General features: G+C 39.3%; 1 protein-coding gene across 3 annotated transcripts; it reads left to right on the top strand.

The window, feature by feature from the left end:
• The first annotated feature begins 30 nt into the window (after positions 1-30).
• Positions 31-25946, top strand: ZBED4 (zinc finger BED-type containing 4). Of its 3 annotated transcripts, none has more exons than XM_064656229.1 (3): positions 31-134; positions 7443-7522; positions 20655-25946. In XM_064656229.1, exon 3 carries the CDS (start codon positions 21058-21060, stop codon positions 24574-24576), a length of 3519 nt encoding a protein of 1172 aa, XP_064512299.1. In that variant the 5' UTR covers positions 31-134; positions 7443-7522; positions 20655-21057; the 3' UTR covers positions 24577-25946. The 3 variants fall into 3 exon arrangements, with proteins under 3 accessions (XP_064512299.1, XP_064512298.1, XP_064512300.1); XM_064656228.1 differs by lacking the exon at positions 31-134 and adding an exon at positions 582-739; XM_064656230.1 differs by lacking the exons at positions 31-134; positions 7443-7522 and adding an exon at positions 582-739.

Here is a 25946-nt window from a genome sequence, read left to right as displayed (position 1 = left end):
CGTTCTTCCCTGGGACGGCTGCGCGGGTGGGACTCAAGTGCCACGAGAAGGGCTGCTCCCGAGGCAGACCGAGCACAGCAAAACAGCGCCCAGAACCAAACACGCTGTGCACTAAACCGCGAACACACATCAAGGTGGGTCCCTTTAAATACAAACACGCGTAATAGAGGGTAAGCTCATGACAAGGCGAGGGCTGCACTCAGAGCAGCCTGCCCGTGCCTGCTCCAGCGTAGCGATGCCCAGCAAGGCCTCTCCGCACCCGGCCCATGGGGACTTCGGGGCGCCCGCCTGCGGCCTCCCGGGGAAGGCACAGCCGGCCAGGTAGAGGCCCCAGCGGCCCTCCCAGGCTTGAAGCACCGCAGGAACCGCCCCGGCCCCAGCCCACCACCCTCAGAGCCGCCGCAGCCACTGCCTTCAACCGGCCCAGGACCGCGGCGGGCGGCAGCGCTGAAGGCGGCCGTTACCACCGGCCCTGGGCGGCGCGGCCCAAGGCGGCCATTTTGCGGCCGCGGCGCGCTGACATGTCGCGCGCCGTGCGTGGCACCGCCCCCCGCGCCTGCGCCGCGCGCCCGCGGCGGCCGAGCCGGGGCAGCTGCCGAGCGCCGCGGCGGCGGCCGAGACAAAGCGCCGGGTAATGAATGGGACGGGCCCGCCCGGCCCTTCCTCTTAACTCCTTCGGGCCCGGCCGGGCGGCGGCAGCGGCCACTTTCGGCTTCCCCCGCGGCAGCCGCCCGGGGAGGTGAGTGGCAGCGTTCGGGCACCGGGAGGGCGCCGGGCGGGGCGGTCCGGTCCGGTCCGGTCGCTGCTGCCCCGGTCCCGCCGCTCCCCCCGCGCCCGCCGCCGTGTTTGGCCTCGGCGGCCTCGGTGCCTTGTGCGGCCGCGGGCCCGCACCCGGGCCCGGCGCCGCGTCCCGGCCGGGAGCGCCCGCGGGACAGCGCCGCCAGGCCGGGCAGAGGGCGTGTGGCGGCGGGGCGGCGCAGGGAGTCGGGAACCAGGCCCGCGGTGCCGGTTCCATTGTCTGCGGGGCCCCGCGGGGGGCCCGGCCGGTCCGGCGGGCGGAGGTCGCCGGTACCCAGGGACTTGAGGACCCGGCGCTGGCCGGGCCGCCCTAGGGGCTCCATCGCCCCCTGCCCCGGAGGGGTGCCCGCCCTGGCGCCGGCCGCGCCCCGAGCACGGAGCCCGCTCGGCTTTGTGTGCGGGCCGGGCCGGCGGGACCCGCCGGGGCTTCGCCCCCGGGCCCCCCTGGCGGGGCCGCGGGAGCTGAGCCCGCGGAAGGAGCGGGGACCATGTGGCCGCTGCCACCCTGATCCAAGATGGCCCGGCAGCCCGGAGCGGGGACCTCACCGCCCCCCGCACGGTGCGGACCGGCCCTGCCCGGGCACGGCGGGCCGCTCGGGCATAGGGTCTCTGGTCGGGCGCCGGAAAGCCTCGGAAATCCCAAAAAGCGTTTCCCCTCGAGAACGCGGGACACGAGGTGGGCAGGCGCCCGCCAGGGCTTCGGCCGCCGCGTAAACACCGCGTCTGTGCGTGTGTGCGCGGAGGCTCCAGTCCTGTCCCTCTTGAGCAGAGTCGCTCAAGAGAGATGCCTGGGAAAAGTGCAGGATTTAGCTTTCGTGTGCTGCTGCTCTCGTTTTCTATTTGGGGCGTGGTAATTTTGCTTAAAAATGTCTTCTGTAACTCCTGGACCTACTCAGAGACAGCTGCCTATGTTAGACTGGCTGTGTTAGAATGCGTGCTGGATTCCAGAGGGTGTCCGATACACTTAAAGTTGTTTGCTGCACGTACAGCCTACTGAAAGTGTAAAAACACTTATTATTGCAATGAAAGGTAAAAGGCCTGTTTTTTTTTTTTCATTAATGGTCATTCTACTTATCATTGTTAAGTTTAGTAGAGTTTGGCTTTGCAGTGTAGAGATCTTTCTCTCTGGCACTTACATGTTAGAAGCGGTCGTGTCTTGTTTCTGGGGGGTATCTTTGAGAGATTTCAGTAATTTAGCCTGAGCTGTCATGCTACAACTGTAATGCCAAGTAGAGAAAGCCTTTCAAGCCCCCATAACATGAATGTACTTCTTAGACCTGCTTTAGGTGGTGTCGTCTGTAAGACCTACTCTGCATGTGCATGTGTTTTGCTTTTCAAGTGGGTGAACGCAGCTCTTTTCTTCTAAAGGAAAGTTCCAGTAATGCAGCGTTTCACTTAAAGCACAGATGTGCACTCTTGGGAGGATGTTCGTGGGGGAGTGAAGTCTGGAAGACTTCATCAGCGATCCCCAAGATACCACACTGCTCCTAGGAAGCCTGTGTTTGTACAATACTGGGTAGGGGCATTCTAGTTATTATTTGCTATGGAGATGGGTTTTGCAGAGGAAAAAGTCTTGCGTCTTTTCACTGTATGTTAAAAGCAGCGTAAATTCTTTTGTGGACTATTAGAAACTTGAGTGCTGTTTGCTGGGTATGAGACCAACAGGCAAGGTGCTGACAGTTTTCATATAGTTGAATATCTATCTACTTTGGTACTTAGTGTTGCAAGTACCTTCCAACTTTCACAGGTGTTGAGGAATTTATTCCATAGAAGTTCTCCAGAGCAGTCAAATGTAAGAATTGATTGAAAATAAGTAAAATGAAAGTAAAACAAAATATCTAAACTAAGCTTTTCAGAGAAAAGTTTTCTAAACTTATGTACTTTTGAATAACAATGACTCTTTTACTTCTGGTGGTGTACCACCCCCCGTCCTCGTGACTGCTCTGCCTACTTGGAAGCTCCTGATAAGCCCTGTCCGAATGGGCTGAATGGTGAAGCGTCCCTTGATCGTACCAGCTGGGCCACGAGGCACTCCCTGATCTTACCAGGAGCTCTGGCATGGTAAAGGTGGGAAACAAAGGATAAGCAATTATCCTTTGTAGCCTTGGTAAACCATTTACCTGAATGGTAGCCCAAGTGGAACGGTACCATTGTTACTGCACTTTGGGTAAAAAGCCCAGTACTTACTGGCTTGGTTTATGGCCAGGATGGAAACTTACTGATGACCAAAGTCAATCATCTTGTGACCCTATAAACAACCCTCCTAAGTGAGGCCCTCTGTGCTCTACCGGACCCCAGTGGGCTGTGCCAGCACCTTCCTCTGGTAGGACACCTCTCAGAGCTCACAAACCCTCAAGTCTGATACTCAAAGGACTGTCTTCCCCTCCCCTCCATCACCATGTTCCTCAAGGTGCAGCCCTTGCCTATGGGGAAATGCAAAGGGCTTTGAAGTATTTCACTGAAATTGAGGAGACTTTTTAATAGGTACCTTTACACACATAGAAATAGCTGTACACATTGTCTTACCTTTGTGTGTGTGAATTGATTATAGTAGGAATTTTACTCTTTCAAATCTGTAGTTAAATCATTGTTATAATTGCAATAAAATTTATCAAATTGCTTTGTAAATGTTAAAGTACTGAATGAATAAGTGCTGCTAAACCCTTTTTCATGCTTATCTTTGCAAGCATATCCTTTGCACTCTTACCCTCTTTTGCATTCCCAGCTTTTGTGTAAATCATTCCAAATTACTTCTTATTTGATCTTCCTTTGTGTGCTTTAGTCTGTGTGGTAAGTAGTAGAGTGAGCCTTGCCATCAAACTCTGTAAAGTTGTGTTTTCATATATTGATATTAAACCCTGCTTTTGCCAGCACCTTTGACGGTGTTTCTTTAAGCAGCCAAACCACTCACTCTTGGCATCTATATAAAGCCAAATTGTGACAGGTACAGCATACACATTGATAATGTGAAAAGCAAAGTATAGAACAGCAAAAGGCTAGACAGGTGAGGAGCTTAGCAGAATGTTTGCTGTCTTTGTTACCTTGTCTTCTACACCCTCTCTCTGATGTTTTCACCTATTAAGGCTCATTTTAAACAAAGACAGTAAATGTCCTGAGCAAGAATTGTGTTTGCAGAACAACCAGTGTCAAAGGTGGTTAGTGCAGAGGGGGTCTGCTTCAGAAGACATAACACATCACTAAGACTTAAACAGGGCCTTTGAAGATACAGAACTTTGCACTTTTTTTTGAAATTGTCCATCCACTGAAGTAGAATATCCACCTGTCAAATATTTTTAAAAACAAGGTATTACAAAAGGAAGTGTCCTTTGAACCTATTAGGTCTTTCTGTTTTCTTCTCCCTTTTTTCTTGGAATTTGTTCTCTTCTAGTTTTTAGAACCCTAAATGCATTAACTTCTTAGAAATTTTTTTTTTTTGCTCTGAGAAAGTTTGAGTTAAAGAATGCACACTTTTTATCTCCCAACAGCTTGCTGCATTTTACCACCACTTACAGTGAAGACTGCGTAGAGGAGATTTTGTAAATCCTGGGTTTTTGCAGCTTGCTTATAATTTTATGAGTTCTTATCTTCAAAGTGAGCATATTGTGCTATAGGGTTGCCACTAGTGTACAGTTAAAATAATCAGCTTTATTCAAATAGCATGATGATACATATATATTGGCTTAGGCTTATATAAGAAACAGTATTGTAGATAGTTTAGTGGGGAATATTGCAAATATACAGAGCAGGATGTTTAACTCATCTTCACGACTGACATATTTTCCCTAAGTAGGGACAATCTAGGTATTTTAGTAGTATTGGCATAAATTAATGTAATTTACATAATATTATCTGTTGTAGTGTACACTTTCAAAACAGATTTCCCAAAGAGAGCGTTCTCATGTGGAAGTTGTGTATTGTTTTCTGCACATTTTTGACTGTTTATTTTGCATTCGCTACTGGCAACTTCAGTATTGGTCAATTCACAACTATGGAATTGTTTGATTTCAGTCAATTAGTGAAAAAATTGAGTAGTTTCTATGGCCTAAAGGTAGTTTTCAAGTGAAATCCAGAGTTTAAAGCTCATATGTCAAGAGGCAAGAACAACTAAAGCTTTTATTATGGGCTTTTTTGGTTTGGTTTTTTTTTTTTTTTTTTCCACCAAAGTGAAGGAAATTCTCTCCTAAATTAGTGTGATACATAGTTTAACCATGGTAGTATTGCTGTAGGTTTGTTTGGGTTTTTGTTTGGTTTTTTTTTTGTGATGGGATAGTTCACAATATGATGGGCTGTTAAAGCTTGATTTATTTTCATTCAAGTGTGATAATTCAGAATAAATAGTGATTTTTTTTTTATATTGAAAGGTGAAGTATCAGTCTTTCCTATAATCTCTTTAAGACTGGTTTTCAGTGGATGTTGACATAAGAAATATTATATTATTATAATCTTTATATAAACTTGCAACCTGTGTGCTCTCTTTAACAATTACTGCACAGTTGTGTCCCTTCCATCTCTCACCTCTTTCCCTTTCTTTACTGTTTAAGGACATGTAGGGTTGGACGATCCCTCTCTGAAGGTGTAGAGCGTTGCTAGTCCATTGTTACAGCTACCTGAAAGTTTGTTTGATTCTATATTTTTTTTTTGAGTCATGTCTGTTAGTTTGCCTTCACTAGTGTCATACAGATATATTTTTCCTTTGGTGTGTTAGAGTAATTTGTGCCCTGAGTGCTCAGATTTTCTCTACGTTCAACACAAAAGCTAATTCTGGGTTTCAGTAGTCAATAGCTTGAAAATTATGGCTGAAAATAGGCTTGGTTTAACAGCTGGACATATTTAGCAATACTTTTTTGCAATTTTTTACAAAATGTATGGGAAAAGGGATTTAAAATTAATCATATATTTCTCTCATGTGACAATGATCAAAGAATTTGTGCCAGTTTTGCCCCAAATATGTTCATTCAAATAGCTTGTCAATAATTATGCTGCTTACCTGTTGTTACAATTCTGTATACTGTTTTCTGAATCAGTGTTTGCCTCTAAAGAAAATAAGCTGAGATCCAGCTAAAATGATTTTTTTTGTTATTCTTCTCACTAAAATAAACAATCAAGCATTGATTTTAATTTAGTGAAATCTTTGGCCTGGCTTGAAACTATGGTCATCTTTACCAAATCAAAGAATGGGAAAATGGGAATGAAAGCAGTGGTGTTGTTTTTTAAAGACATCAGGGAGCATAAAGATGCATATTTCTACTTGTATCTTGCCTGTAGTCTGATGGCTCGGGCACTTGCAAGGAATGTGGGAGAGCCAGGTTCACTTCCCTGCTTTGCCTGAGGAACTTAATCCACATCTGGAGAGAGTTCCCGAACCGCTCCACTGAGCACCCTGTGTCGAGCGGGTGGGTCTCTATCTGCTTGCCTGACACCTTCTTCTCTGTATATATTATTTAAATGTTGCTGTAATAGGAATAGCTGAAGTGTCTCAACAGTCAAATTAACCACCAGCACAGCTCTGGAGATGTTTCTCTTGCTTAAGAGGCACTATAAGGGTATTTTTACTTAAAAATGTTAGTCAAAGAAGTTACATATAATTCATTTCATAATGCACAGTAAACCATCTATCAGGACTCTCTGCCCTCTGAGAGATGTTCTCCTTCCTAAGGAAAAAAAACCTAAGTGTGGATATATATAATATATATAATTAAACATCTCACAGTCTGATTAAGAGCAGTAATCACTGACTGGTGGGGAGAATGCTTTGCAGATTTAACTCGTGTTGATGCTTGACCCATATGAAGTTTAGAAAAGAGGACAAAGTGACATCCTGACTACTAAGCATTTCGGAGTCCAGCTCTTTCTGCATTTGGAATTGGAGTCAAAGCTTACTTTCTGGATTTTCTGAGATGACAAAAAGATTTCTTAGTTGGTTGTGTTGGGTGTTTTCAGTGTACTGGGGCAGTGTAAGAGCTGTAAGAGCTGTGCCTCTGCACAGTGGCACTCGTGTGTATGATGGTCAGTGAGACTGAAGTTGCAAAACTCTGAAAGTGTGTCCTGTGATAGACTGTTTCAGTCTGTTTTGTTGCTAAGTCAAAATGTGTGACCTAATGTGCTCCACTTGCAATTGCTCCTTTCTCATATATGGGGAATGATAATCTTGTGTTGATCCTATACTATTGCATGTTGATTAATACACACAGTAGGTGCAGTGTGTAAGCAATATGTTTAGCTCGTGAAGAGGAGGTGTAACAAGCTGCCAGGTGAATCCTGTAGTGCATTGAAAGGTGTTGGCAAGGTCTTTTGAGGTCTTGCATGTAGTGTAGACTCCATTTCATTAAGCATAGGCATAAAAAAATGGAGCAGTGCCAAGATAAGTATAAAAATTTGACTTTTAAATTTTTTTAGTAATCATGTGGGAGGCTTTTTTTTTTTTTTTTTTTTTGCTCTGGAGCTTTAGAGGTGAAAATGTCTAATTTTGCTTTTTCAGTTATGCGGGCTGGGGATTTGAAAACAGGCAAGAGCCAGTCATGTAACGAACTACTGGAGCTCTCACCTGAAGAGAAACTTGAAACATCCCATGACTTGCCACTGTGACAGCTAACGTGTATAAAAAAAAAACCCACTAAAAGTAATTACTTTCTTCTTTTCCTTAGATACAATCATCTCATCATTAACTTTGAGTAGCAAGTATTTAACCTCAAATGAAGCAGCCTGCGTGCATTGGAACAGATGTGTAAGTTTGTTTGTTTTGCTCAATAAACTAGTGGGCAGCTTGTTTATCTTGGGTCTTGTATCATTGTTTTTATTTATTTAGAGTAAGACAATGGATAAAAGGAGTGAATAATTGTATGCCTATGCATTGACTTGTGTGGAGCTTAATAATTTAGCAGGAGGTTTGTATGAGTGCCCAAGCCTTAAAAATTAAGTTTGGAAGCCTGGATATCTTTACAGTGTTACAGAAATAGTAACTATTTTATGATTTATGGGGCACCTTTTACTCTCTGGTATCAGCTGGCATATATACATCCTTACCCTGAAATATACTGCTTAAAAATGGGGAGGAAACTTATATGCTACAATCATTCTATGTTCAAATTACATGCATCTTAATCAGATTTTCCTGTCTTCATTGATAAAGTTAGTTTTAATATTTTTTCTAGGGTTTTTGTCTTAAAATATTAAAACTTTATGTATTCGTTTTGAGCTGTTGTGCACAGATTTTTTGGAAGCCTGAGATTCCCGAATAGATGCGGTAGAAAAAAAAAGTTCATATGCAGATCAGCATTTATATGTAGAATAACAATAAATGTTGTTATTGTATAGTGTTTCAGAGCTTTCTTTTTATTTCTTGTGTCCCATCCCTCCCTGCCCTGAATAAAATAGTTCAGTTTTTAGGCTTCCTATGTGATTGGTTAACATGCATGTTAACAACAGATGGACAAAATGTTTCAGACCAGGAAGATGTTGAGATAGGAAGTCTTGGTGGGGTCATGGAATCAGAATGGTTTGGGTTGGAAGGGACCTCTAAAGGCCACCTAGTCCAACCCCTTGCAACAATCAGGAACATCTTCAACTAGACCACATTGCTCAGAGCCTCCAACCTGACTGTGAATGTTTCCAGAGATGGGGCATCTACCACCTCTCTGAAAAACCTGTTCCAGTGTTTCGCCATCCTCATTGTAAAAAATGTAGTCCTTATATGTAGTTTGAATCTACCCTCTTTTAATTTAAAACATTACCGCTTGTCCAGTCGCTACAGGCCCTGCTAAAAAGTTTGTCCTCATCTTTCTTACAAACCCCCTTTACTGAAAGGCTGGTCTAAAGTCTCTGTGGAGCCTTCTCTTCCCCAGGCTGAACGACTCCAACTCTTGCAACCTTGAACCATAAGACTCTGGCCTCTGTAGGAAGAGAAAATTAAAAGCGTGATTCAGATTCATTCCTTGAAGCAAGGTTTTCCTAGGTGACACCTACAGAGTGCATGGGGGATTTTGTTACATACTAAATCTTCCTGTAGATTGTTCTACATCAGAGTCTAAGCAAACATGAACTGCTCGTGCTTTCCAAGTCTATAGCAAAGCCAAAGAGCAGGAAAGAGTAGTTGTCGTTTGCATCAGCCTTTCAAGTCAGTTTTAGACCACTGTCAAGAAATCTTGATAAAATGTTGTTTTTACCAGGATATCCAAAAGTTCACTCTCTATGTAGTTAATGCTGAATTCTAATGTACTCACCTTGAGGTCACCGAATGCTTTGCACTGTTTCTTTACATGATGTCAAGCACTGTAGTGTTTTATACTTCTATTTAAAGTGCCTTTCTATTTTGACTCTCAAGGTTAAACACCTTCAATGAAAGTATCCACTTTAGTACTACCTGTCTAATGAAAATGAGTATGTGGTCTTAGGATCTTCAAGAACTATTTCTTGAATTATATTCCCATATGAAATAATTGTTGACTCCAAGTAAGGTTGTTCTGATAGATAATAAAATCTGTAAGTTGTTAGTGTTAAAATAAATTAAATGCCAATATGAGCTCCAACAGGAAAATTTATATGCTTCATCACCTCTTTTTTGTCATATTCATGTACTTCATTGAAATTCAGGTTGTAAGCTCTCGGGAACAGAGCTAAGATAAATTTTGTCAGGCTAAAAATGCATTTATAGACTGTATTTTGAGTTCCTTGCAACATTTTTTTTACACCACAATTTGTATGTGTTTATTTGGGGATATATGAGGAATATATCAAATCCATAATTTTGTAAGTGATCTCATCCTGCTTCCTGCTGAGATATTTTTCCTTCATGGCTTGGTAGTTCAAGACTGACTTTGTTTTTCCTCTGTGTTTCAGTATATCGATATGCCATATATGATGTATTCACCAGTACAGATTGTACATGCAGTGCAGTGCAGTTGCTGCACACCAGCTCTTGGTGTTGAGTAGTGCGTCCCAGAGAGTTGGCATTTTGCAAATGTTCTTTCTGTCTATGAAATCCCAATTTATGATTAAGGCAACACTCTCTTGAAAACAGGTACCCTAAGAATGAGTACTTACATAGGGCTGGGGTCTCCCAAGAACAAACATGGGAGTATTCTGCTGTCCAGATGTTACCTTCTCTGTTAAAATTTTAAATTTTGGTAGGTCAGAAATGTTATAGGCCTAGATCCTTTAGCATACCCTGTAAGAATTAGTTTTACAGTAACTTTTATGTGCAGTTTAGATAGATGAAGAAAATCTAGTTCTTGATTAAAGAGATCTAGTAGTGCTAGATGAAGAGGTAGGAGAGGAAAAAGCAGTGTGAAAATTGCTGCCTGTTTATATCTCACACCTGACTACTGGCTCCTATGTCTTTAGAGCTTTTCTTTAAGATTTGGGACTGCAAATCCCAATGCTAAAACGTGGCATATCTGATGGCAATCATATCAGATTTTCTATACTTTACTCTGTGTTTCCCCTTCTTCTGCATTAAAGGTGGGGATGTGATATGCGGGATATTGGAGCATATCTACAGACAGGAGGGAAAAAACCCAACCAAAAGGCAACAATGTAAAACTCATTACATGAGAGGTTGTCATTTGCTGTGACTTGCATTAATAGCTGTTGAAATAGTAGGAAGAGCGGGCCAGCTTTCAGGGAGCCAAGCAGTGTGCAGACCATGCTGTCAGCATCATCTTTACTGGGAAACAGGGAATTGGGGTTCTGTTCTTTTCCTAGTGATTCGAGTTGTCTTCTGTGGCTTTACTGTGCAGTGGGGAGACTGTGATTCATTTATGACAGGAAATGTCATAAATGTCAGAAAAAATGATGGCCTTAAAGAACAGGAAGATTCCTCATCCCTCTCTTTTCTCTAAATGTTTTTATTTATTTACCTTTTATATATCTCTCAAAATATTAGGTTTATTAAAATAATTATGTATAATAATAGAAATCAAGCAAATGGGAACATCAAGGGTTACCCTTTTCTTCATCTGTTCTTGTACTAAAAGTGTTGTGGATCCTGGTCTGAATAGGATACCCATGTAATCTTATTCTCTAAAACTTAATTTAAAAACCAGGTTTCATTACATGAAAGCTCACGAACTGCACTAGTTAGAATATTACTACAAAAAGCTTTATTCTTAATTAAAATTCTTGTGTTTTTCATTAGCGCCTTGAGCAAAACCCTATTTGCTCAAATTATAGCAGTGGGATGGTTCTTCTATAAGCCATTTCTTTTGGGAGAAGAAGCTATTCAAAGAAGGAGCTTTTTGTTTGCCAGGGACAGGAGAGTCTCTTTGTACTTCCTCTTGTTGCTCAGTGTGGGGCTGGTGGAAACAATGTCAGCTTCCTTTGGCTTGGTTGTCCTGTCAGCTGGGTCTCGGCGAAGTCTCACCTTGCCTTAAAGAAGGCAAGGAGAATACATCCCTCAAAGAAGTTAAGAGGGAAAGTACCCCTTTTTGTGGAGGCTGGGTGACAGGCTGGTTGACACATGAACACAGAGATGTGTACATTCATTTCTCTCTCTCCCCAGTTCTGTGAATTGGAATGTTTGTTTTGAGAGGGACAGTGTTGTGCTCGTTGGTTTTAAACCTGGAATATCAGGTGAAAATGTCAGATGCTACTGAGGAATGTACAATTTACTTAAAACATACAGAATGACAAAAAATACTTAAAAGAGGCATAAAAAGTTCATCCCTTTTGTGGGCATGATGGATTATGCCTGCATGTGATTTGGCAGCTTGGTTTTAAAGTTACCTGTTTCTTTTTGTTGTAATTCTTGTGCTCATTGGCAAGGTGGTGAAACTGAATGTTTCTGAACTATAAAAAATATTTTGGATAGTAAGACTGTGAATATTGTTTCATTATGTTTAGTAAAATGGTGATATTTTCTGTGCTTTAAGAAAAATATAGACATATTTCTTCAATTTATTACATGAGGAAGAAAGAGGATGCCCTCAATTGTAAAAGATTCTCCAAAGAAATCTGTTTCTTCTCCATACCAGGTGTCTTCTGACTTGAAATAAAGTTTTGTGAAAAAAGAACAGTTAAGCTTAGCTGTAAAAATTCCCTATGAAGCATTTAAACTACTGTTTATACTCTTGAAAATATTTTTTGTCTTTTCAGGAACTATTAAGAACATTTTCTTTCTAACCTGCCTTTAAGTGCACAGGCATTCCAGGATAAAAACATTCAATACAAGCACAGTACTATGTCATGATGCAGATACACAAATATGATATATGTAAATCATGGAAAACCTCTCCATAGCACAGCTGAAACTATCTGAGGACTTGTAAGTAACTGGCATCAATATGAACACAGAATCAGATTGATGAGTAGCTGTGAATGTGTTTTTAGAACAGACCTCTTCAGACTTGATTTGGTTAGGACGAAAATAGATATTAATATATGATAGTGTTAGCAGTTCAACTGATAAAGGTCCATTTTTTTAATTTATCTTAGAAAAATTATAATTCAAACAGGTTAATATAATAATATATTCTGTAAAGGACTCAGTTTACGTTCTGTGAGGGATTTTCACACTTACATAGATGTTTTCAGCAGGAGTTCCAAGAAGACGTACTGTGTACAAGACATGGTGTGCTTCTCCTAACTGCTTTTTCATTCCTCATCATCCTGCCTATTCTGCTTTGTAACCCTGTTTTCTCTTTTACAGGTATCTCATTCCTTCCTGTTTGAAATTATCCTTAGGTTCTTGAGGTTTCACTCTTACTGAATTTAAAGATAGACATTAAAAAAAAATAAAACCCACAAAAATATATGTTTTCTAGTTTATTGCAAACTGGGAAGGTGGACTACTCCAGAGAAATCTCCTGTCCTAATCCCCTCCCGCTTACTTTGTCAACTGTGGGCTGCACAGGAGGAGGAAGAGTAGAGTAATGGGCTGTGCACAGAATCGATCACTTGGGGAAAAGAATTGTTAGATGAGCTTTGCTTTGCATTTTCTGATTCTTTTCTGAAAGGAGGCTACTGTTCTCTAGCAGTCTTTTGTCTTTCATTCTTTCTGAGCTTACCTGTTGTTACTGTGGGTTTTGTTGTGTGTTTTTTCCTTTTCTGTGATGATAGTGATGCATCTTTCCTAATCAGTTCTTATCTTTATCTTCTTCATTTTACCCTTGTGTTGTGTTACCTCAGCCTTCGTTCATCATCCCTCAGCCCCAAATTGTACAGCATGAGATACTAAAAGCAATTTTGATGTCCTGCACTAAAAATGCTATAAGCTGGACAGTACATGCTTCAGCTGTGTAAAAAAAAAAAAAAAAAAAAAAAATTTTCTTATGAAGACCACCCTACTTCTTGTAATAAGAATTGCCCCATCTTATTAGCATATGATATTTATCAAAATTTGTAAATTATAATAGTATCACAAGAGTATAATTTGCTGTAGCTTTCTTTTGAAGTAACACTGAGCTGATTTGTTAGACTTGGGAAAATCCTGCTAAGTTGTAATGGAATTATTGCTTAAAACTTTGGCATTTTAACAAAGAACAGACAGATCTGACATTTGGTAGGTGTGAACAATAGCTTAGAAACAGATCTTGCAAGTATTGCGTACCAGATGACGAGAAAGAACACTTCAACATTTAGGAGACATCCTAGGCAAATGTTGACATAATTTACTTATTGTGATAGATCTGTTTTTTATGAGTAATCTCTTAGTAGAGGCTGGGATGGAAATTACTGGCATGAGTACAACCTGCTTTTGTTTTTTCCTCCTTCATTATAGTGTACTGTTATGGCAAATTATCAAAGGACATGTGAAGGAATATAGCCCCATTTAAAATCTGATGGTATTTTTAGTGCACTAAGGAAAAAAATAGCAACAATTAAAGGCTTATCAGGTTGTTGTAGGTGTGAATAGTGCTACTATTTCTGGTGATACATAATATAATGTATGGTGGTAGTGCAACACAGTGATATTTCTTTATTTTTTTACATAAAACTTGGGAGTGACATTGTTTCGGCTGAGGTGATTGTTGCTTTAACTTTGCATATTTATTTTACTTTTAAGATAAATGCTGTTTGAAATCACATGGAAAGGGGATTTCTGTGCTATGGGCTTTAGGGTGTTTGACAGTGCTGCTTAAACCTAGGTGGTGCAGGATGATGCTTCAAGTAGATATATGCTTAATAAATTGGCAAATAAATTACAAAGACTGATTTCTCCAGAAATAAGCTTGAGCTTTGACTCCCAACCCTATATCAGACACCTGCTTTACTGAGCAGTCAGCCTGTATCATTGGGGTCTGATGAAACATTTGGAGACTGAGCATGTTTAGCAAATCCAGTTGGGCACTAAACAGGGATGTCAGAGTTAAATGTCAGCCAGATGTAAATAATAAGCATGCTAACATCCTTATTTAAATCACACCTTAAAACTAATTAATACGAAATGTATAATATTTAAAAAACCTTATCTCAATCATTTTAAGAAGTTTTATGGTTGAGGATATACTAGTGTAAGAACTGAATTAAGAACTGGATCCTCTTTTAAAAAAGATATTACTTAAAAAAATTACATCTTCATTTCCACTTTGTTCCAAAGTATTTTTTAAATGATGTTGATCTGGAAATCATACCGTTTTTCTTCAGTTTTGCCACTGTCAGAAATTATTTTCAACCTTTCACACAACAGAGTGAGGCAGTACCATTGTGTGCGGAGGGAACTGGAATGCACACTTTCTTCCATACGTGATGCAGACGATTTAGGGTTTGAGATGGAAATATTGATATGAAGGTGGAGCTTTTAGTTCTTGAATCTTTCCTGATGTTTCAGTATTAGTAAAATGATTAGTAAACAGCATCCCATTGACTTTTTGGTGTTTAGAGCAGGAAGAGAAGAAAACAGATGTACAAAATATCTTTCCAGGAGTAAGAGGTTAAGTTTGAGGAGTTTGAGTTTGTACAATGTTCGGTGTTTTCTGTATGCTGGTTAGATTTTAACTCAACGCTGTCCCTTCAACAATAGTCTATGACTAAAACTTCCACTTCTGAGCTGTTACCTTCCTACATTATTATTAATTTAAAGGTAGTATGGAAAATAGAGAACATAGAGAAGAGTCCGCTAAACCAAAAAGTATAACTTGGCCCTAGCAGATCTCTTTTACTGCTTAAAATAGTCTGTGTTAACAGTAAAATTATTTGATGTTTTGGGGGACAGGAGGCAAGAAAGAGGGGAATATCTACATTTAGTGGGTAGTCTTTTTAACTTTTCAGTCTCCGCTTCAGCTAAAATTTCTGCATTTGTAATTAGGGTACGTGGAGTACGTGGAGTCTAATGATGATAGTGGTGACCATAATACTCGGCTCTGTACACCTTGTTTTTTCTCTGCCTGCAATGAGTGAGTTAGGCCCTGGCTTACACCAAGCCCTGAGTTTTTCAGCATGAAGGGTCATGAAATATCTTTATACTCGAATAAATCGGAGGTCTCTCTGTCGTGTCCTGACAAGTAGCAGGAGCACACCTGGGAGCTCACAGAAGACTATTCATGTCAACAAGGAGCAATGTACAGTATTGGTGGTACAGTATTCTTTTGTGTCCAGATGGAGTGTTTGAGGTCGTGGACATGAGAGAGGGTATTTCTGTTTGGAGAGAAAACCTTTGTAGAACCACAAACCAAAAAAGTTATTGGTTATCATGAGATCTGCCTTTCAGGTGCCTGGAAAAGTAATGGAATAGTAAAGGTGGAATCTATTCTCTTTTCTCCCAGCAGTTCTCTACAAATTATACCTCCCATGAAGTCCAGAGCAACTTGTTTCTTCTTTTAAGCCTGACTGTGCTTTATTCCTGATATTCCTGATATTGCATCCTCTAGTTCATGCTTGTATGTCTGTGCTGATTCCTGTGAGCTTCAGTGAGACTTAAAAGTAGGACCCTTTTTGTTCAAAGTGTGACTGACATGCTAATTTTGCAGTCTTTTCTCCATTTCAACTGCTCAGTATTTTGCAAACTTCTGTAGTTTTTTATGGGTGAGCTAGTACTGACATTTTGTGATAGGGCATTTCTTAAGGAAAAAAAGTCACTGTTCTTAGTTTTCCTTCTTCAAGGAATTTATAACTTGCAAAAGCAGCAAGGTTCATCTGGCTATACATTTATGGAAACATGTTCTTCTTATTTGTTAAAGGGTTTAGATGTGTGTTTTCTGGATTTTTGGAGGTTTCTTTATTTGGTTTTTGTGGTTTTATTTTGTTTTCATAAATATTCCGTAATTAGCATAGTACTTATTGCAGTTGAAGCAAATAATTTCTCAAAGTATCTGCTCCTTATTGCTTGTATTGCTTGCTTTTAATGTTTTTCTTTTTATTTGGAGTTCTTAATGATGCCTATACATTTCCAAAAATAAACAAGAGTAGCACTATTTATTCTAAAACTGTTATCTGTTTGTGCAAATTATTTTTAATGATCTTTTATGTGCATCTTGTGCTCAAAATCTGTACTACTTTTGATTTTTTTTTTTTCAGACCAGCAAATGGTTTGGCTTTCACTGTCTCCACATTTTGCATCTTTCTTGAAAAAACTGCTCTTGTGTTTTGCTATTGTGGGTCTGTGTATTTACACTACATGCACTTCTATAATAATGTTTTTTGTTTTAAACTACTTTCTCTAGACCATTATTTGAACCAAATTTCTGTGATGTAATCAAGTTCATGATTATTGCATGATTACTCAACCTACAATCTAAAATTGTTTAAAGCTTACAGGCCACGATGTGCTTTACAAACAAATAATCTGCTCCTGGTTCAGTGTTCTTGCATGCTTTTCATATTTCTCTGTGTGTTAATGTATGTCTCTGTGGTTCTGAGGCACTAGTGTTTCTCTTTTTACCTCCTTCCTTTAGCAGTGATTTCTTCAGGTCATGGCAGTCTGCTGTGGCAGTGGCATTCTTCTGATACTTCTTGTCAACCACCATACGCTTTCAGTAATCCCAGTTTGAATAGAAAATCCTATAAAATGTTTCTGCAGGTTTCTTACCACGGCAGCCACTCAGGAGCTAATAGTCCAGAGTAGTGCATTTGAATAGATAATTGTACTCTAGTTCCCTTTATTTTCTTTGATTTTTTTTTTTTGTTGTTGTTGCAAGGTGATTCTGTATCTCATTGTGGTGATTTCAAAGGCATAAATCACTTTAATTTTGAGCTCTCTGCCTGTAGCCTTTTGTACCTTTGAATACATTTTTCTTCTCCTTGAATGTCCTGTTTGTTTAGCAGTAGTCCTTCATTTTGAGTAGCTGGGGTCCAAGGGTAAACAAGCTATGTAAAGGTGGTCATAACCAAATTCATACTTTGTTCAAGGTGACTATAAAATTTTAAAACACTCCATCTTTTTTTGTTTCTTATTAAAACAGACTCATACATATAGTTGGCGTGGGAGGAGATGAAAAACATTCTGTCTTTCTAACCCTGAGCATTCCGGAGACTGTATTCTAAAGAAAATTGGGTTGGACCCACAGGGGTGTTTGAAAGGAAGGAGGTTAACTTAATTTTAGAGTGTGATGTAGTAACATCATAACAGAGGGTCACGGAATGGTGGGGGGGTGGAAGGGACCTCTGGAGATCATCTAGTCCTACCCCCCTTGCTAAAGCACATTCACCTACAGCAGGTTGTACAGGATCTTTGTCTAGGTGGGTTTTGAACATCTCAAGAGGAGACTCCACACCCTCTCTGGGCAGCTACTTCCACGGCTCTGTTACCCTCAAAGGAAGTTTTTCCTTGTAGTAAGATGAACCCTCCTGTGTTTGTTTGTACCCATTAATCCTTGTGCTGTCACTTGGCACATTGGAAAGAGCCTGATTTGTTGCACCAGAAATCTTTCTTGCTTATCCTGTATCCTTGGATTTTGATTGGAGATTTTACTACTTGAATTGTTGATTCACGTGTTTTTCTGTCCCCTCTTTGTGCAATTAAACGTAGATCTCCCTTTGTTCTGGTCCTAAAGAAATTTTTTGGTCTTAAAGAAACAAAGATAATTAAGGTCAGGAGCAGATAAAATTGCTTCCCACATCTTTTTTTGGTGGAGGAGATTATGAGCTTTAAAAACACCCAGCAACAGCAAGGAGAAATAGAGAAGAAAGTAGTCTACCACCACTGTTCCTGCTTCACAGTCCAAATAGCTCCCTCACCTTTTCACTTGCTCAGCTTCAGCAAGTAAGACCATCAGGACCACAGTCATCAGTATTAAACTATGGCATCGGCTCAGTGGTGTTGTGTACTCAAAGCTAATTTAGGATAAGATGATTAGGGCCTAAGTGTTTGAATATGTAGTGATAATGGCTGATAACGATTAAGAACTTAACCGCTGGCAATGTGTGGTCTTAATGAATGTCAGTCTAGTTAAGTGTGGTTATAAAGGTTGCAACTGGTCTTTTTTATCAGGTTTCCAAATCTTCCCATCACAGCTACCTTAAGCTTCACTGTGTGAAGCAGTAACTGCTTATCAGGACAGAAGCAATTGAAGCATCTCTGCGGGTTTTTATGTTTAAAGCCTAGAATTGGTTTTGCATAGTTAAGAAATTACAGGAATTGAAGGCTAGAAATTTGATTACCTGTTTTGAGGAAAGAAATTGTGAACAGGTTTGTCAGAACCTGATGCCAGGGGATGTGTGCGTGTGTTTTGTGTGAATCTAGCTAGGAGTCTGTAATGTGCTTACTGTAACTTGGCACTGCCATGCATAATTTATGTTCTGTAAGCCCTGCATCGAGTCGCTTGTGAGCCTTTCTATTCTGTGATCCTAAGTCACAACAGCTTACTATGTTTTCCTGCTTTTCCTGTTTGCAATACAAGCTCCAAATTCACAGATTAGATCAAAGTAAAGATGAAAAAGAATCCTCTTAGATTGATTCCTATTAAAAATAGTTGACTATCTTACGCTTTCTCTCGACACAGATCCAAGTGCTTCTGTATTATCAGTATGTGTGTGATCACTAGCTTGTGTTTCATTCAATTTTATACTGAGTCATGTAAATTTAGTCTCTGGATGCCAGAATTGTTCTTAGATGTGATTTCACAAACCTATGGAATATCCTATGTAGTGTTACATTTCTTCTCGAAATCTAAAGCTTTTCTTCTTCAAGTCTTTCCCTTCATTCAAACTGATGTTTTTCATCAGTTGTATCTTTTGGTATGTGAAAACAATTTTTTTTTCTTGAGAAGGAGAAAGAAAGGCAGTGCACAAATACTAAAACTTGTACAGAAAGAAAACCAGAGTTGCTCCCTACGTCTTAGCACAATCTGACTGTTCCACCTCTCTTTTCCTAAAACAGCTGCAGTAAGATGATTACCGCTCCTTTTTCCTGCCCCTTCCTCTGCACTGGAAAAGAAAGAAAGTTATCACTCTGATACGCTTTCCATAAATCTGAAATCCACGGAAAATGAATGTTTCTGATTTGTAAACAGACCTCAGAGAAAATTAATTAAAATCGGTTACAAAGCTAATATAACACTGATCTTGATACAGGGAGGCAATGTCTGTGTGAATAGCATAGCCTTTTTTAATGTGTTTTGTAGCTATGGCTATTTTCACCTTTTGTCTCCCGACATCATAGAATCATAGAATATTCTGAGCTGAAAGGGACACATCAGGGTCATCGAGTCCAACTCCTGGCCCATTGCAAGACACGCCATAAATCACCCCAATCCTTGTGTTTTACTAACAAATGAAAGTTGTGGGAAGTTTTTAAAATAACTGATTCAAATTTGTGTTTTGGCTTCAGCTGTGGAGAAAGAGTTCTAAAAAATTCAGTTTGCACAAATTGGAGTACATCACCTATGTGGCCAAAAATTATCTTGAATGAAGGCACCAATAACTACATTAATGACACAGAAAAATAAATGCAAAAGGGTTTGGCAAAATTTAGAATTCTGATATAACAATAGTGAAAAAAAGTGACTGACAAATGTAGACAACTTCGTGTTTGTGAGGGACTAGTGGGGTGTTCTGGTTTTGTAGCCTGTTGTGGCCCTGTGGTTTATATGCAACTGTACTTCAGAAACCTACTCTTTGTACTGAATTGGTGGGCAAAAGTCTTTGCTCACAAGTGAAAGGGTGTATCTTGGTGTGAAGGGGCTTTCTATTGTAACCTTTGGGTACACAAGGAACTTGAGCTGTCAGTGCTGCACTAGGCACCATCATGTGTGTCTTTGCTTCTGAGCGATGTTGTTGAGCTTTTGGAAGACCTCAGTGTCTGTACGGCATTTATGCAGACCCTACATTAAACATTTCAGTTTTTAATCATGAAACTCTAAAAGTAGCTTGTTTCTATAGCATGTCTGGGAGTCTTATGGAGTAAATACAACCATGTGAAACTATGGTCAGAGGAAGAGAGATTAGTGTGACAATGCTGGACACCCTTAAACAGAGGTTTCTTGTTTGGTTTTTTTTTTTTAAATACTGCTGTCAATAATGAAGGGCTCACATGGACAGGAGTATAATATAACATCTGGCTTTAAGTACATATTTCTGTGCTAAGATGATTAAATGCCTGATTGTCTTCATATATATCTGCAGATACAGACACCTATGTAGTATATGTTTTTAGCATATATGTGCATGTGCAGTGGTTGAATTATGATGTCAAATGAGGCACAGGTATGTTCAAGCAAACACAAAAGCAATGCTTGGACTCTAGATTTTGTCAAAACTGAACCAGAACTTCATGGGTAGATACATATTTGCCTACAATAAATGTACTGAATAAATGTTGGGGCTTTTCCTTTTTTTTTTTTTTTCAATAGTACACTGAATTGTTTTTATCTCAAAGGAGTAAAACATTTACTACAGAACATTTAGTGCCTGTTTTCAGTTCCTTTACTGCAGTCGCTTGAAGTAACTGAAGTGTTAATAAACTTTGTCTTCAATTTTTTTATTTCTAGATGGTGCAAAAGAATCACAGTTGCCCAATCAAGATCATCAGAATGGCTTCCTTCAACAAGAAAATAGAACATTCATTTTTTAGGATTATGTCTACAACATGAAGCATTTAACAGTAGCTGTCTTTGAGAACACTCATCTATGATGTGAAATGTCCTGATCCTGGGAAAAAAAAGAGATTCCATTAATTAAGTCTATAATTTTTAAATGCATTTTTATGACTAATTTGCTTATACACAACTCAGATACAGGATTCATAAACCAGAGATTATTTTAACACATGCGCACATTTGTGTTTGTGCATTCAGTATACAAGATACATAATTTTAATCAAATTTTAAATAATCTTTTAAATTATCTATATTTATTAATAAATGAAGTCTTGTCAAGAAGAATTTGTCATCCATGGACATGAGTAAAGCAGAGTCCCCCGGAATGGATGATAATTTTGTATTGGGTAAAATCAATAACTTAAAAGTAGAGCAAGAGGAAGACAGTATTAACTGTACTCTAGAAAGAACGGATATAAAGACAGAACAAGATGATTTCAAACATGCAGACAGCAGCGATGAACAGGAAGACAAAGAAAAGAACTTCATTAACAACAACCCTGGCAAATATTTGTCCACAGAAAATGAAGATGATTATGGATCTCTTTTTTCTCAGTATAGTAATACGCTGTATGATGTAGCAATGGAAGCTGTGACACAAAGCCTCCTTTCTAGCAGAAACATAAGCTCCAGAAAAAAGTCACCTGCTTGGAACCATTTTTTTATATCTCCTAGAGACAGCACTAAAGCAATATGTATGTACTGTATGAAAGAATTTAGCAGGGGTAAAAACGAAAAGGACCTCAGTACAAGTTGTCTCATGAGACATGTGAGGAGAGCCCATCCCACTGTACTAATTCAAGAAAATGGAACTATGCCAGGTATATCCTCCTTTTCTTCGTCTACATTATTGCTGCCACCTCAATCTGCAGATGTTGGAGATCTGAGTTCTATGTTATCCCCCATAAAATTGGTAAAGAAAATGGCTTCTAAAATACCATCTCCAGATCGAATAATTGAGGAATCTGTTTCTATTGTGTCTTCTGAAGAAATATCAGATCTCTCAGTTTCTGAAAAGTGCAGCAAAGAGGAAATCATGGTCAGCTCATCTCCACAGCTACCCAACAACCAGTACGACGACACTGTTGAGAATGTAGCAGAAAAAACAGTTGTAATTCCAAAGAGTGCATCAGGTTCCAGAAGGAGATCTGCTGTCTGGAAACACTTTTATTTGTCACCTCTAGATAATTCTAAAGCTGTTTGCATCCACTGCATGAATGAATTCAGTAGAGGGAAAAATGGGAAAGACCTGGGAACAAGTTGTTTAATAAGACACATGTGGAGAGCCCATCGTTCCATTGTCCTGCAAGAGAATGGGGGTGGTACCAGCATACCACCTCTCTACACCACACCTCCAACTCTATTGCCTTCTTTACTACCATCAGATAGCGATCTGAATTCTGTCTCATCTTCTCCTGGAAAACTAATGAAAGAACCAACTTCTGTTTCTTCTTCTCCGGACAGAATCTCCGAGGAGATCCATACAAATCTGACTTCTGGAGATGCTCTAGTAGAAGACTCAATGCTGTCATCTTCTGATGATATAGGTGAAGTCTCCTTTGTTTCATCTCCTGAAAAACAGTGTGAGGGATTAGGTCCACTAATATTTGAACCTACTGCTGTGTTTCAGCAAAACAAAAGGATAATGAAAAGGCTTAAATCAGAAGTTTGGCACCACTTTTCACTGTCACCTGCAGACAGTCTAAAAGCAGTATGTAGATACTGCAGTTGCATGATAAGCCGTGGTAAGAAAGGAGATGTTGGCACAAGCTGCTTAATGAGACATCTATACAGACGCCATCCCGATGTAATTGGAAACCAAAAGAGCTTTCTTGATGTGAGTTTGGCAAATTCTCCTTACGCCACTTTGGCTTCTGCAGAATGTTCATCCTCAAAGTTGACTGACTTACCTACTATGGTTACACATGATAATCAAATTATATTTCCTGTTAATAGTAAGAAGACCTCAAAACTGTGGAATCACTTTTCAATTTGTTCTGCAGATTCAACAAAAGTAATATGTACACACTGTGGACGTATAATAAGTAGGGGGAAAAAGCCAACAAACTTAGGCACAAGTTGCCTTCTAAGACATCTGCAGCGGTTTCATAACAATGTGTTGAAAACTGATGTTCCAGAGACAGTATTATCCTCATCTACGGATAATCACATGCCACTGCGCACAGAAATACTAGGATCTTCAAATTTTGATGAAACCAATGACAAGTTTTGTGACTCTCACCCAGTTGCCAAAAAAATCACAAGTCTTGTAGCTGAAATGATTGCACTTGACCTTCAGCCATATTCTTTTGTAGACAACGTTGGCTTTAACAGGCTGCTTGAATATTTGCAACCTCAATATTCTTTACCTTCTCCATCTTACTTTTCTAGGACAGCAATTCCAGATATGTATGATAATGTAAAACAAATAATTATTTCACATCTTAAAGAAGCTGAAAGTGGAGTGATCCATTTTACGTCTGGAATATGGATGAGCAACCAAACACGAGAATATCTAACCCTGACTGCTCACTGGGTAACGTTTGAGTCTTCATTTCGACCACAGTGTGAGGATTACCATTGTTCAGCACTATTAAATGTATCGCAGATTGATTGCGACTACAATGGAATCAGTATTCAAAAACAGCTTGAGTACTGGTGGGAAACATGGATTACTTCCATTGGACTTCAGATTGGGATTACTGTTACTGATAATCAGAGTATAGAGAAAACTTTAAATGAAGGTGATCATTCAAGTGTACAATGTTTTAGTCACACGGTTAATGTAATTGTAAATGAGGCTATTAAAAGCCAGAGAATGGTTCAGAATTTGCTTAGTATTGCAAGAAAGATCTGTGAACGCGTCCATCGGTCAGCAAAAGCAAAAGAGAAGTTAGCTGAGTTGCAAAAAGAGTATGAATTGCCTCAGCATCAGCTAATACAAGATGTTCCATCCAAGTGGAATACATCGTTTCACATGCTTGAACGTCTTATTGAACAGAAAAGAGCCATTGATGAAATGTCGATAGAGTGCAGCTTTCGGGAGCTAATAAGTTGTGATCAGTGGGAAGTCATGCAGTCGGTGTGTCATGCTCTCAAACCTTTCGAAGCTGCAAGTAGGGAGATGAGTACACACATGTCTACTCTAAGCCAAGTGATTCCAATGATTCATATACTTAACAGAAAAATAGAAATGCTATTTGAGGAAACTATGGGCATAGATACTATGCTGAAATCCTTGAAAGAAGCTATGGTGAGTAGATTGTCCTCCACACTTCATGATCCAAGGTACATTTTTGCTACACTTCTGGATCCCCGGTATAAAACATCCTTATTTACAGAAGAGGAGGCTGAACAATATAAACAAGACTTAATCAGGGAGCTGGAAATAATGAGTTCTACCTCAGATGATGATAAACCTGTTTCCAATGGATGTGATATAGGTTCACCATCTACAAATTCCTATGGGGAAGATAATCTTTGGTCACTCATGGGTGACATGAAGAAAACAAAAGACCTGAAAGAGAGAGCAAAGTTACCAGAGGAAATGGTGCTTTCTTACTTGGAGGAAGAAGTGCTTGAGCATAACTGTGATCCTCTAACTTACTGGAACTTTAAAAAGTCATCTTGGCCAGTACTGTCAAAATTGGCTGTCAGGTTCTTGGGTTGCCCACCAAGCATTGTTCCTTCAGAGAGATTGTTTAATACATCCAATGAAAGCAACAACTTTAGTCAGTCAAGGTTAACGATTGAACACTTTGAAAAGCTTATCTTTTTGAAAGTGAATCTTCCTTTAATATACTTCCAGTATTGAAACTAATGAACAAACTGCTAGATTAAATCTATTGTTGCTCACTGGATATTAACTATCTATAACTTGGATTTTTTAAATTGCTCCAGTAGGGGCCATGTATGACATCTAATCAGTGACTATAATTCCAAATTTTAGGATCATTTTTTTCAGCTTTCAATATGTCTACATGTGCCTTATTCATAGTACTTCAGGCCAGATATTGTATATATGTTTTTTAAAAGTTCACACTAGAGATAGCCTGTCTCGTCAAATTATACAAAATTATGTAGGTTTTAATCCATAATTGTAAATGAACTTTAAAAAAGCTCAGTCATTTGTTTTAATAGAATGGCAAAAAAAAAAAAAAAAAAAGATGTAAACAGTTCTATTCTGTAGTTTTTTATTCAATTATTATGTAAAAACCATAAACCAGGTACTGTATTTTAGTTGAACATTGCTTTAATTGCAAGAAAACAGGTTTTGTAGTTGTCAAGAGAAAGCTGTACATGAAAGATGGGGTTCAAGCTGTCTTTTTATCATGCGGTGTTTTTAACTGCAAGCCCTAAAGTACTTACAGGATTAAGAAGAGTTATTGAGAAAGATGTGTTTACAGGAGACTGTTGACTTAATATCTGAAAATAAATCTTAAATTTAAGATGATATGGAATGTCAGTTATACAGCAATCGGTAATAAAACTCCCCATTCTGGATTCTCCTGTTCAGGTTTTACATTTTAACTGAACTACAGAAATATTCTGGGTATTTATAAAAGCTCTTTGGAAGTCTTATCAAAGTTTGTGAATTAATGCTTGTTATTTAATGCCATGTACAAAAAAGGCAAGAAACTTACCACGATGACCCTAATGTCATTCTGAAGCCTTTCCTAATCTTTAGTGCATCGAAACTATAAGGTCCCTTTTGTAAAAATTGAGCCCTTACTCCTAATGTAATTTCAATTGTGTAGAACAGCCTTTCTTAAAGCTCTTAGTACAGAAATAACTGATCTTCTGGTTTTCAGTAATAGCCTTATGGGTATGGTGCACTGCTTAGAACTTTATGTAGTAGGGTTGATTCTTAACTGTTGGTGTCCATCAGGCAAATGGGATATAGAGCCCTTAAAATTTCAAATAAGATGGAAAAAATAGCCAGCATTTTAATTTGAAAGGAATGGTCTCCATGGTTTAACTCTAGAAAGATTCATCTTTTCATTTCAGTTTTCATTGAATACTTTTTGGGAAACAAGTCATTTGCCTATGACCTTTTAGAAAAGTTGTAGCTTTGTTAAAATACTGTACCTATGCCTAATCTAATTTTGCATTTACTATGTTTTAGTGTATTTATAAATGGTGAACTCAGTTTCTGAAATTAAACATTTTATTTGCAATTTTCCA

Source organism: Pseudopipra pipra, chromosome 5 (genome assembly GCF_036250125.1).
Source record: "Pseudopipra pipra isolate bDixPip1 chromosome 5, bDixPip1.hap1, whole genome shotgun sequence".
Lineage (NCBI taxonomy): Eukaryota > Metazoa > Chordata > Aves > Passeriformes > Pipridae > Pseudopipra > Pseudopipra pipra.
Note: the sequence above shows the minus strand (reverse complement) of the source record. Positions and strands in the feature narration are given on the sequence as shown.

Coding starts and splice junctions, on each gene's coding strand:
- ZBED4 (XM_064656229.1), top strand. CDS start 21,058: ATGGACATGAGTAAAGCAGAGTCCCCCGGAATGGATGATAATTTTGTA.